The sequence below is a fragment of the Micropterus salmoides genome, unplaced genomic scaffold, assembly GCF_014851395.1.
Source record: "Micropterus salmoides isolate LMB-PRFRI ecotype aquatic unplaced genomic scaffold, ASM1485139v1 Ms_hic_scaffold_21, whole genome shotgun sequence".
Lineage (NCBI taxonomy): Eukaryota > Metazoa > Chordata > Actinopteri > Centrarchiformes > Centrarchidae > Micropterus > Micropterus salmoides.
Genome location: NW_024041262.1, coordinates 24,587,152 through 24,599,088, shown reverse-complemented (window position 1 = coordinate 24,599,088; position 11,937 = coordinate 24,587,152). Strand labels below are relative to the sequence as shown.

Below are 11,937 nucleotides of genomic sequence, written 5' to 3'. Positions count from 1 at the left end.
TGTTTGGCCTGGGGCACGTTGAGGGGGACGTAGCTCCCCGGTGTGGAAGCTGGTTGTCTCCTGTTGCCCCCTCAACCCCACCCCATCCCATCCCACCCCCCATGTTCTTCTGCAGGTGTCTTAGCTTACTGAAATTGGAGTATTTTCTCGGTTTCATTTTTCTGGTAAGTACATTAAGCCTGTTTGTCACTTGTCAAAATTTCCATCCCATGTATGGATGCACCGTATTAAACAAGCTAAGTAGCGCCACCCTCTTGTCCAAATATGGTCACATCCGGTTCCAAAAAACAAGATGGCAACTGCCAAAATGCCAAACTCAAGGCTTCAAAACAGAAGTTCACAAACCAGTAGGTGATGTCAAGGTGGCTATAACAAAAATAATTCAACATTGACTTGATTTCACACGGGACTCAAACGCTGGTCTCCTGTGTGAAAGTCCTGAGTTTGTTTGACCCAACTATCTACTCAATCCACCTCCTTCCTTTCTCGCTCTTTATACTACCTCACCTGACTTCCTCCTTTGTTACCGTCACAGAGCCACTAGAGGTTGCGGCCTAACAATGAAGACAATTATAGGTCTTAATAACGTGAACAAATGCTTGAACAAATCACCTATATGTTCATCTGTGCTCTTGCTCTTCCTGAGGGAGTGTGAGGACGATTATTGTAGTCAGTACAGATTTGGATTGGCTAAATGTAGATTTGTTCAAGTTCCTAAAAACATCGTTACCTTATTGGCTGCCTTGTTTGGCTGCAAAAATGAGTATTAGTAGGTGCCATCTTACTGGATTGTTTATTATCAGCAGGACACCGCACAGGTTTGAAATTGATGGATTTCATTGCATTGATGCAGTAATTCATGCAAGAGAAGCCCCACCCAAGTGCATAAATTAACCTTATTGAGAACTTTTTAACTTTTCAGAAGGTCGACATTTCTGTTGAGATTAAAACTAAAAAAAGCCTGGAATATTTCACTTTATGTGAAGTGAATCTAGAATATTCATTTTTTTGACTGAAATTACAGAGGAAAATGAATTTTTCCACATTTTTCTGAAAAGCACCCGTACAGTATATTGATTAGACGTTATACAAACAGTGCATTTGAAATATAAATATCTATCCTGACAGGCAGTGTCTTGGTCTCAGTTTTGTTCCCTCCATTAGACGTACATTATGCTGCTTCTTATGTTATACCGTAAAGATTTTCAGATGTTTTACAAAAAACTTTGATAAAGAGAACATTTGGTAAAAGAGTTTAAATATTTTGTCTACGTAAATGGCTTATGTTGGCAGTAAGCAGAATTTTAACTATAATACTTTATTATAAACATTAAAAAATTTACACAAGAAAAACAGCAAGGGCAATGAGATGTGCTGTAGTTCTTACAAACATGCTTGGTAAACAGTTTCTATTCTGTGTGGACTCTCATGTGTTTCTTAAGATAACGCTGGACTTTAAATCTCATACCACAAACATCACAGCCAAATGGTTTATCTCCTGTGTGGACTGTTATGTGTTTCTTAAGATAACACTGGAATTTAAATCTCATCCCACAAACATCACAGCCAAATGGTTTATCTCCTGTGTGGACTCTCATGTGTCTCTTAACATAACCCTGGACTTTAAATCTCATCCCACAAACCTCACAGCCATATGGTTTCTCGCCTGTGTGGATTCTCATGTGTCTCTTAAGTTTTCCCCGGATTGTAAATCTCATCCCACAAACCTCACAGCCAAATGGTTTCTCGCTTGTGTGGATTCTCATGTGTCTCTTAAGTTTTCCCTGGATTGTAAATCTCATCCCACAAACATCACAGCCAAATGGTTTCTCTCTTGTGTGGACTCTCATGTGTCTTTTAAGATAACCCTGGACTTTAAATCTCATCCCACAAACATCACAGCCAAATTGTTTCTCCCCTGTGTGGACTCTTATGTGTTTCTTAAGATAACCCTGGACTTTAAATCTCATCCCACAAACATCACAGCCATATGGTTTCTCGCCTGTGTGGATTCTCATATGTCTCTTAAGTTTTTCCTGAACTATAAATCTCATCCCACAAACATCACAGCCATATGGTTTCTCGCCTGTGTGGACTCTCATGTGTGTCTTAAGTTTTCCCTGGACTATAAATCTCATCCCACAAACATCACAACCAAATGGTTTCTTGCCCATGTGGACTCTCATGTGTCTCTTAAGATAATCCTGGACTTTAAATCTCATCCCACAAACATCACAGCCAAATGGTTTCTCTACTGTGTGGACACTCATGTGTCTCTTCAGAGAACCCTGTTCTGTAAAACTCATCCCACAAACATCACAGCCAAAGTGTTTCTCTCCTGCGTGCCCTCTCATGTGTTTCTTAAGAGAACCCTTTTGTGTAAATCTCCCCCCACAAATATCACAGCCAAATGGTTTCTCTCCTGTGTGGACTGTCTTGTGTCTCTTAAGATTTCCCTGGACAGTAAACCTCGCCCCACAAACATCACAGCTAAATGGTTTCTCTCCTGTGTGGACTCTCATCTGTGAATCTGCATTTTGCTTCATTCTAAAAGATTTTTTATTAACCAGACAGCTGGAGGACCTTTTTCCTGAATGACACATGATGTGTCTCTGAAGAGACCTCTTGTAGTGATATCGTTTACCACACTCTGAGCAGCTAAATGATTCTTTCCCAGCATTACATCCTGCATCACTTACAGGAGCTTCCTTATATTTCAGAGCATTTACACCTGACTCAGGTGCTCTGGTCTCCTTCCAACCATTGTCACTGTCTTCAGTTTCAGCTTCAGAATCTGACAAAGGTTCATGACAGTTATTTTTACTGACTTCAGAGTCTGAAGCTTTTTCATCAGTATCTGGTTGTAAATGACTATCTGGATCAAGGTTCCCAGCAGGTTCTGATCCTCCATCAGTTTCTGTTTTTATCTGCGTAGCTGAGCTGCTGGCTGAAGGCTCTGCCTCTCTGTTGTCCTCAGTTTGTCTTTGATGAAGCTGTGGAGACTGAGGTTTCTCTTCCTCATCTTCACTCTTCACAGTAACAGCAGTGAATGGGAACCTGGTGATATCAGCCTCCTCCAGTCCATTAAGCTGCTCTCCCTCCTGACTGGTCCAGAGTTCCTCCTGTTCTTCTTTTATGTGTAGGGGCTCTGGGTCCTCCTGGTCCAGACTGGGGCTCCACTCAGAGGGAACCTCTTCTTTAATCACCAACAGCTTCTGGACATCTGCAGGAAACACTGAAACACACAGCAAAAATGCTGGCAGCCATTTTCTAGGAAACTAATAAAAGAAAAGAAAAAGAAGAGCTAATCTATAATGTGGAAGAATGAGTTCCCTTAATAAATATTCGGATACAGGTCAAGAACACGTGTAACCAAAGTGATGGTGCAAATTAATTTAAATAAACAACTGGGGTGATTTTAACAGCCCTCCAGAACACCACATATGCGCTGTTAGATCTGATGATGACAGCAGGATGACATTGAGTTACCGTCAACTTCAGATCTGGAGGTAAACAAAGTCTTACCGGTCTTCATTCGAGGCATCCCCACTCCACCTGTGATTCTCCTCTTTACAATCCTTTAGGTAGTAGGTTTTTTCAGAATTCAGGGCATATGAACAATGTCTTCTGCCGTTTTGCTTGTAAAGTCTTCTGAAACTGTAATTACATACATTTCAACCATTCAATATCAGTTAGTGCACATGTAAGTTATAGTCCAGAGCAGCAAGCAGAACTCTTGCCTCATAAACTGGGGAAATGAAAGTGAAGCGCTTGCTGGTATACATCAATATATGATTTTAGAATGCCTCTAGGTCTGCAGCTGATCTGATGAAAAAAAATAAATAATCTCTCTCTCTATATATATACACATCTCTCTCTCTCTCTCTCTCTATCTATCTCTCTATCTATATCTATATATATATATAGATATATAGATAGATATAGATAGATAGATAGATAGATAGATAGTGTGTCTGAGTGTGGGGAGAAGAGAATTCTGAGGAAGGTGCGAAGCGTATTTAAAATTTATAATAACAATGTTCGTGGTGATTAAAACCTGCTTTCACATGGTGGTATTATGTGAAAAATCTAGAATTTTTTTGCCAGCAGGCGGGGTTTTACAATCACGATGCCTGCTCAACCATCGACCATCTGTCAGCCATCGCCGATGGACTATGGTATCGACACCCGGCCCAACCCTAACATAAATATATATCCCTTTTTATCTGACCACTATTTAATAATTTTTGAGTTCCTATTGCTGGACCACACATTATTAGGCAAAAATGTCTACAAGAGATCAATCTGATAGTGCTGTAGCTGAATTTAAGGAAGTGATTCCATCAGCTTTTTATTTAACATGTAACAGAGTACTAGAGTACTACAATGCTAATTTCAGTCCTTCCCAAGTCGATCATCTTGTTGATAGTGCTGCAGGATCACTGCACATGACAATCGACTCTGTTGCCCCTCTAAAAAAGAAAGCAATAAAACAAAGATTGTTAGCTCCATAGTATAACACTGAAACTCACAAATTAAAGTGAAGATTTGGGTAACTTGAAAGGAAACAGCGTTCCACCAATCTGGAAGAATCTCGTTTAATCTGGCAAGATAGTCTTAAAACTTATAGTAAGGCCCTCCTTAATTTCACAAGGATCTGTGCTGGGACCAATCCTGTTCACTTTATATATGCTTCCTTTAGACAATATCAGGAAACACCCCATAAACTTTCATTGTTATGCAGATGATACTCAATTCTATATATCGATCAAGCCAGATGAAACTAATCTGTTAGCTAAACTCCAAATGTGCCTCCATATGGAGCATTACAGAATAAGAGCTTTTTGCCTGCCTCATTTTGCCGATTTTATTGATTTGTTCGGCTGTCCTTGATTTCTGTGAACAGATTCTCTATGCCATTCTTTGTCTGACTTCCTGCCCGGTTCATCTGCTCTGCGCTGCTTGACACGGCTTCCGTCAAAAATAGACTGGCAGTGAATATTTAACTTTTGCTAAAAGTTTTTTTTAAATCCAATCATAATTGCAATAATAAAAGAAAATCGTTTTTCGGGGGGGGGGGGGGGGGGGGGGGTCCTAGCAGAAACGGGAAGCCAGTGAAGTGAAAGGAGAATGGGTGTAATGTGGTCATACTTTTGCACTCTCATCAGAAACCTTTTAGCACTGTTCTGAACATACTGCAGTCTCCACAGACTCTTGTTAGGGATCCCGATCAGAAGTGCATTACAGTAATTCAGTATGGAGGAGACAAAGATGTGGACCAGTTTTTCAGCAGTGTGGAACAGAGTTTTGCAATATTTCTGAAATGGTTTGATATGGGCTTAAAATGTGAGTTGTGGGTCAAATCTTACACCAAGATTGGTGACTGTTGTGGAGACCAGAGAAAGTAATACCAGTTATGGAGGATGACTGGATTTGATACAAGGTGCCAACAAGAATTGCCTTAGTTTTGGAGCTGTTCAACTGAAGGAAGTTGTGTTTGATCCATACCTTTATCTCCTCCAGACAGGTGGTGAGTGTTGAAGAAGATGATGATGTTGATGAAGCTGCAGTGGTGTGTGTCTGCGATTTTAAGTACAGTTGTGTGTCATCAGCATAGCAGAGAAATGAGACTCCTTAGAGGCTAATGAAATAGCCGAGGGGTAGGATGTACAGTATCTCATCTCCCCTCATATATTTGTAAATATTTGATTATATCTTTTCATGTGACAACACTGAAGAAATGACACTTTACTACAATGTAAAGTAGTAACTGTACAGCTTGTTTAACAGTGCAAATTTGCTGTCCCCTCAAAATAACACATCACACACCCATTAATGTCTAAACCGCTGGCTACAAAAGTGAGTACACCACTAAGTGAAAATGTCCAAATTGGGCTGAAAAGATATAATCAAATGTTTACAAAAATGTGAGGGGTGTACTCACTTTGATGAGATACTGTAAAAATGAAGAGGATGGTGCCAAGTACTGACCCCTGGGGGAGGCTGCAGGTGACCTTGAGTTGCCGGGACCATGCACTTCCTAGTGAAATGTACTCTGTTCTGTCAGTGAGGTACGATTTAAACCAGTTAAGAGCAGGGTCAGTGAGTCCAGTGGTTTGGTGTAGCCAGTTGAGGAGTATGCCATGATACACAGAATTGAAATCAGCAGACAGATCGAGGGATATAGTGAGCCAGCATCAGCTGTCATTTGTAGGTCATTTTTAACTCTAACCAGGGCTGTTTCTGTGCTGTGAGCAGAGCGGAAACCAGACTGAAATATTTCAAAAACGTTGTTATGTTTGAGGTGGTCCTGCAGATGGGCGGCAACAACTTTTCCAGTACTTAGAAGAAGAATGGGAGATTGGAAATTGGCCTGTAATTTGCTAATACAGTACAATACAACTGAGTTGTACTGCACACCATAGTGGCTGATGGTAGAGAAGTGCAGCCATACTGTTAGTCATGCAGTGCGCAGGGTAGTTCATTAGTAAAACGTGTTCATTTAAGCCCGTTTATCTTTTTAATGTAAATAATAGTACTAATTACAATAAAAAATCCATTATTTATGATTCATAATAATGGTTGTTGACAAATGAATTAGTGACCCACACAGTTGCATGATTTTGATGCTTTCATGGGAGCTCAGACCCTTCTTATGGGAGCTGAGCTCCCACTGGCTCCCACATAACTCGAACCCTACTAGACCAGGTGCTTTCTGATCAGATGTCGTCTTGCGGTAGGCTACATACGTTTTGTTTTAACGGTGGAAAGATTGTGACATTACAGAGTTGTTTTCTTTTAGCTTGAAATAATCCCAGACTTTGGACACTTTCTTCTTCGTCCCTCCTATTTTCTCTCTCTTCCTCCACTTTGCAAACAGCGCCATCATAATCACATTGTGTTCACTTGATCACAGAGAGAACGTGATGTGTGACAGTTAAAAATGTCCAAGCAAAACAATATATAGTTATATGGATTAAACCAGCGGTTCCCAAACTTTTTAGGCAACACACCCCTTCTACATCTTGACCGGGTTGCTGCACCCCCACACCTCCTCTCTCTAGGTTTGCTCATATATATATATATATATATATATAAATGTATGTGTGTGTGTGTGTGTGTGTGTGTACATATACAAATAGATGTATTTTGTACTTATTTATTTTTTTACTTATTTGTTTGCTTAGTGTCCCGCCCACAGCACTGATTGGTTAAACGTTGCGAATAATAGCCTATCAACACTTTGCTCCATTGAGCAGCAGAATAGTGTTAAATAGAAGGCAGCCGATATTACTGAAGGTGCAATAAACATCAAAATATGATGATCTGTTTACAGTGGGTACGGAAAGTATTCAGACCCCTTTAAATTTTTCACTCTTTGTTTCATTGCAGCCATTTTCCAAAAATCAAAAAAGTTCATTTTATTTCTCAGTAATGTACACTCAGCACCCCATCTTGACAGAAAAAAAAACAGAAATGTAGAAATTTTTGCAAATTTATTAAAAAAGAAAAACTGAAATATCACATGGTCATAAGTATTCAGACCCTTTGCCGTGACACTCATATTTAACTCAGGTGCTGTCTATTTCTTCTGATCATCCTTGAGATGGTTCTACACCTTCATTTGAGTCCAGCTGTGTTTGATTATACTGATTGGACTTGATTAGGAAAGCCACACACCTGTCTATATAAGACCTTACAGCTCACAGTGCATGTCAGAGCAAATGAGAATCATGAGGTCAAAGGAACTGCCTGAAGAGCTCAGAGACAGAATTGTGGCAAGGCACAGATCTGGCCAAGGTTACAAAAAAATTTCTGCTGCACTTAAGGTTCCTAAGAGCACAGTGGCCTCCATAATCCTCAAATGGAAGACGTTTGGGACGACCAGAACCCTTCCTAGAGCTGGCCGTCCGGCCAAACTGAGCTATCGGGGGAGAAGAGCCTTGGTGAGAGAGGTAAAGAAGAACCCAAAGGTCACTGTGGCTGAGCTCCAGAGATGCAGTCGGGAGATGGGAGAAAGTTGTAGTAAGTCAACCATCACTGCAGCAATCCACCAGTCGGGGCTTTATGGCAGAGTGGCCCGACGGAAGCCTCTCCTCAGTGCAAGACACATGGAAGCCCGCATGGAATTTGCTAAAAAACACCTGAAGGACTCCAAGATGGTGATAAATAAGATCCTCTGGTCTGATGAGACCAAGATAAAACTTTTTGGCCTTAATTCTAAGCGGTATTTGTGGAGAAAACCAGGCACTGCTCATCACCTGTCCAATACAGTCTCAACAGTGAAGCATGGTGGTGGCAGCATCATGCTGTGGGGGTGTTTTTCAGCTGCAGGGACAGGACGACTGGTTGCAATCAAGGGAAAGATGAATGCGGCCAAGTACAGGGATATCCTGGACGAAAACCTTTTCCAGAGTGCTCTGGACCTCAGACTGGGCCGAAGGTTTACCTTCCAACAAGACAATGACCCTAAGCACACCGCTAAAATAACGAAGGAGTGGCTTCACAACAACTCCGTGGCTGTTCTTGAATGGCCCAGCCAGAGCCCTGACTTAAACCCAATTGAGCATCTCTGGAGAGACCTGAAAGTGGCTGTCCACCAACGTTTACCATCCAACCTGACAGAACTGGAGAGGATCTGCAAGGAGGAATGGCAGAGGATACCCAAATCCAGATGTGAGCTCATGGCTGTATTAGATCAAAAGGGTGCTTCTACTAAATACTGAGCAAAGGGTCTGAATACTTATGACCATGTGATATTTCAGTTTTTCTTTTTTAATAAATTTGCAAAAATTTCTACATTTCTGTTTTTTTCTGTCAAGATGGGGTGCTGAGTGTACATTACTGAGAAATAAAATGAACTTTTTTGATTTTTGGAAAATGGCTGCAATGAAACAAAGAGTGAAAAATTTAAAGGGGTCTGAATACTTTCCGTACCCACTGTATATGATGACAAGCAGCCCAGTGTCTGTTACACCAGTGAACATGCCCGAAGTCACTCTATCCTGTATGCAGGATAAGCGGTTGATGATGGATGGATGGATGGATGGAATACCCCCCTCTCTGTTTTTTTACAAATTGCACCCTCATAAGCCTCATAAACAGATAACATGGACAAAAACAGGATCCATGAGGATTTGTAAGTAGGCTAGAGAGAGGGAGAGGGAAAGAGGTGTGTGAGTAGCCATTTCTTGTGAGTTAACTATTAATAATAACGTTGTTCATTTTAAATTAAATTTACAAAGGAAAGTTATTTCATGACAAATTCCACAAAAAATTAATTGTAGTTTTTACACTACTACACCAACGTTACATTTTTCCCCCTTGGGGTGCGTGAGATGCCTCTACGGGGTGCGCGCACCACACTTTAGGAATCGCTCGATTAAACAAAGCATCGATGCAAATAATTTTTGTATATGTTTAATCAATGAATCGCTAAAGCCCTAATTTTTATAGGCAAAATTTGCGGGTTGTGTTTACTCATGTAAAAAGAGCTGACTTTAAAACTACCAATTTGATAAGGCACCTACAAATAAACACCTAACAGAATAAAAAAGGAGTTTTCACGTGTAACTCAGGCAAAAGCTGCACACAGAAAGGAACACACACCGGAGGTTACTTTCAGAGGTGGGCAGTAACGAGTTACTTTTACTCCATTACATGTCAAGTAACTTTTTAGAGCAAATTGTACTTGTCAAAGTAGTTTTAATGCTTCATACTTTTACTCTTACTTGAGTAGCTAAGAGAAAAATCATTACTTTTACTCTGGTACATTTGGATACATTCATCGCACTTCTTCACTACTTGTTTATTTACTTAGAATAATGGCTGAAGCTACAGGATGGTAGTATGGCTTTCAAATGGCGCCAGCAGCTAATATTTAACCTACAGTTTAAAATTTTGTGCACCATGCAGCCAGCCCCATCTCATAGCCAGGGCGTGTCTGACACTGTGGGATGCGACTGTGTTGGTGCAGCAGGTTTTGTTTGTGAAGTCAGCAGGCTACATACACAGTGCTGACACTGAGCTGACAGTGTCTGTTGTGTTTAAAATCAGAATCAATTATGCTAATCTGTTTAATAATAGATAGCTACTCACAGTATATCAAGCTTAAAAACTCCTCCTAGTTTCTGCAGTTAACTAGTCATGCTCACTAATGTAGCGTAATTATGTGTATGTGACTGATGTCTCAACCACAGATTATCTTCCTCAGGTAAACGTGAAGAAGACAACACAACTTTATTCAATAGGAAATAAATTATGGAACATAACAGCTTTATCTCCTAATTTGATTTGTTTGCCGAATCATAATATGAGGGACACTAAGAAAATAAAGAATAATCTTTACTTATTGGAGTCCTACACATTATAATACTGCAATATTTTGTAATCACAGTTGATGTATATACACTGTGAATAATGAGAGATGATGACGACTTATAAAGAGATTTCCATTTGGGGAAGGCCGCACCGATGTTTATTATTGTATTCTGCCGTCGTCTGTCCACATTTCTTCTGCTAAATAACACGTACGAACCTCCATTTGTCAAAATGTTGGATTCCTGGTTAGCCAGCAAACACTTTTCACTCACCTCCTCTTCTTTACTCTCCTTTGTCTTTCGTATTCTACTTTCTCCAGTTTGTTTTCTACCATCTGCACATGGATGCAGGGTCTGCAGGAGAGGAAGGTTCTGGTTTCCGCCTGTAGTCCGGGGAGTATTGACCAATCACGTTGCAGCGGGCTTTGGTTGCATGCAGGTAAACAGTCCGTGTGGAGCGCAAAAGAGGCGGAACGCATCGGCCGAAATGTAAATCTGAACCCATCGGCTATCATCTGACGACCATTTAGCTTTTTATTAGCTTTTTAAATAATGTATCTGCATTCAAATGCGGATGTCTGTTTATAGAGATTAGCCGAAATGTCGTCTGGATGTCTCTGAAGTTGCTAGTCGGACTGTAAACAATGACCGGCGCACGAACCTCTGATTGGCTCAGCCTGACGATGGTGTTACAGAAAGGGCTCTTCTTATTTCTCTGTTTTGTTCCTCCTCTCATCTCTCCTCCGTCCTCCTGCCTGTGACCGAAGGCATTTCTCAGTTTGTTTGTTTTATAAATTATATGATCTGTGGTACATGTACAATGTAAATTAGAAAATCAATTAAAAACAAGAAATTAAGAGATTAAGAGATTAAAACATGTAAAAAAAAATACTACGGTTAATAAAAACGTAACGAGCACATAATGAGTCTTAATAGCCTTCTTATTTTTAATGTCTTTGATCATGGTGCTATACTGACACAGTTCTTGATAAAATTTGACAAAATGTGGTTTGGATTTAGCCCATTTCGTCTTGCGAATGTGAAATTTCCCTAATAATAAAACTAACTGTACAAATTATAACTTTTTTCCTTCTTATTACTTTCACAACATATACGAATGTCTTCATCCTGAAATGGAATTGTTTGCACAGTTTTCCGGCTTTTATAATGGTAAACAACCAAAATATTCTACTATACAATGATTAAACAAATGACAGACGACTCCACCAGTTGCAAAAAGAAGTCTAATTAAATTGTAGTCAACAGCAAAATAACCCTAATTCTCATTTGAATTAACACATCAGTACACAGTATAAGAACACTTTGCTAATAAGATGTTAACTTTGTTAACTTTTTGTGTCATAAAGAGACATTAAAAGTGCTTTCTCTGCTGTGTTTGCTGTTAAACGTTTTTAAGGCTCTGATAACAGAGGATGAGCTTAGCATGATGCAAATAATCAAAATCTAAACACATGGTGCTGCTGACCGGTTTGTCATGGAAAATTCATTTGTAAAGCTTTTCCACAATGAAGGACTAAATACCTTCGTTAACTTACTACAGTGACATATCTAGGAAAGTATACGAAAGTATGGAAACTGTAAAATAAAATAAAACTTT

General features: G+C 39.9%; 1 protein-coding gene across 1 annotated transcript; it reads right to left on the bottom strand.

Moving 5' to 3' along the window:
- Positions 1 to 1,302: 1,302 nt before the first annotated feature.
- Positions 1,303 to 10,706, bottom strand: LOC119916468 (gastrula zinc finger protein XlCGF57.1-like). The gene is made up of 3 exons (XM_038736500.1): positions 10,593 to 10,706; positions 3,526 to 3,657; positions 1,303 to 3,235 (listed from the first exon to the last, which is right to left on the bottom strand). Exons 2-3 carry the CDS (start codon positions 3,542 to 3,544, stop codon positions 1,410 to 1,412), a joined length of 1,845 nt encoding a protein of 614 aa, XP_038592428.1. The 5' UTR covers positions 3,545 to 3,657; positions 10,593 to 10,706; the 3' UTR covers positions 1,303 to 1,409.
- Positions 10,707 to 11,937: the final 1,231 nt, after the last annotated feature.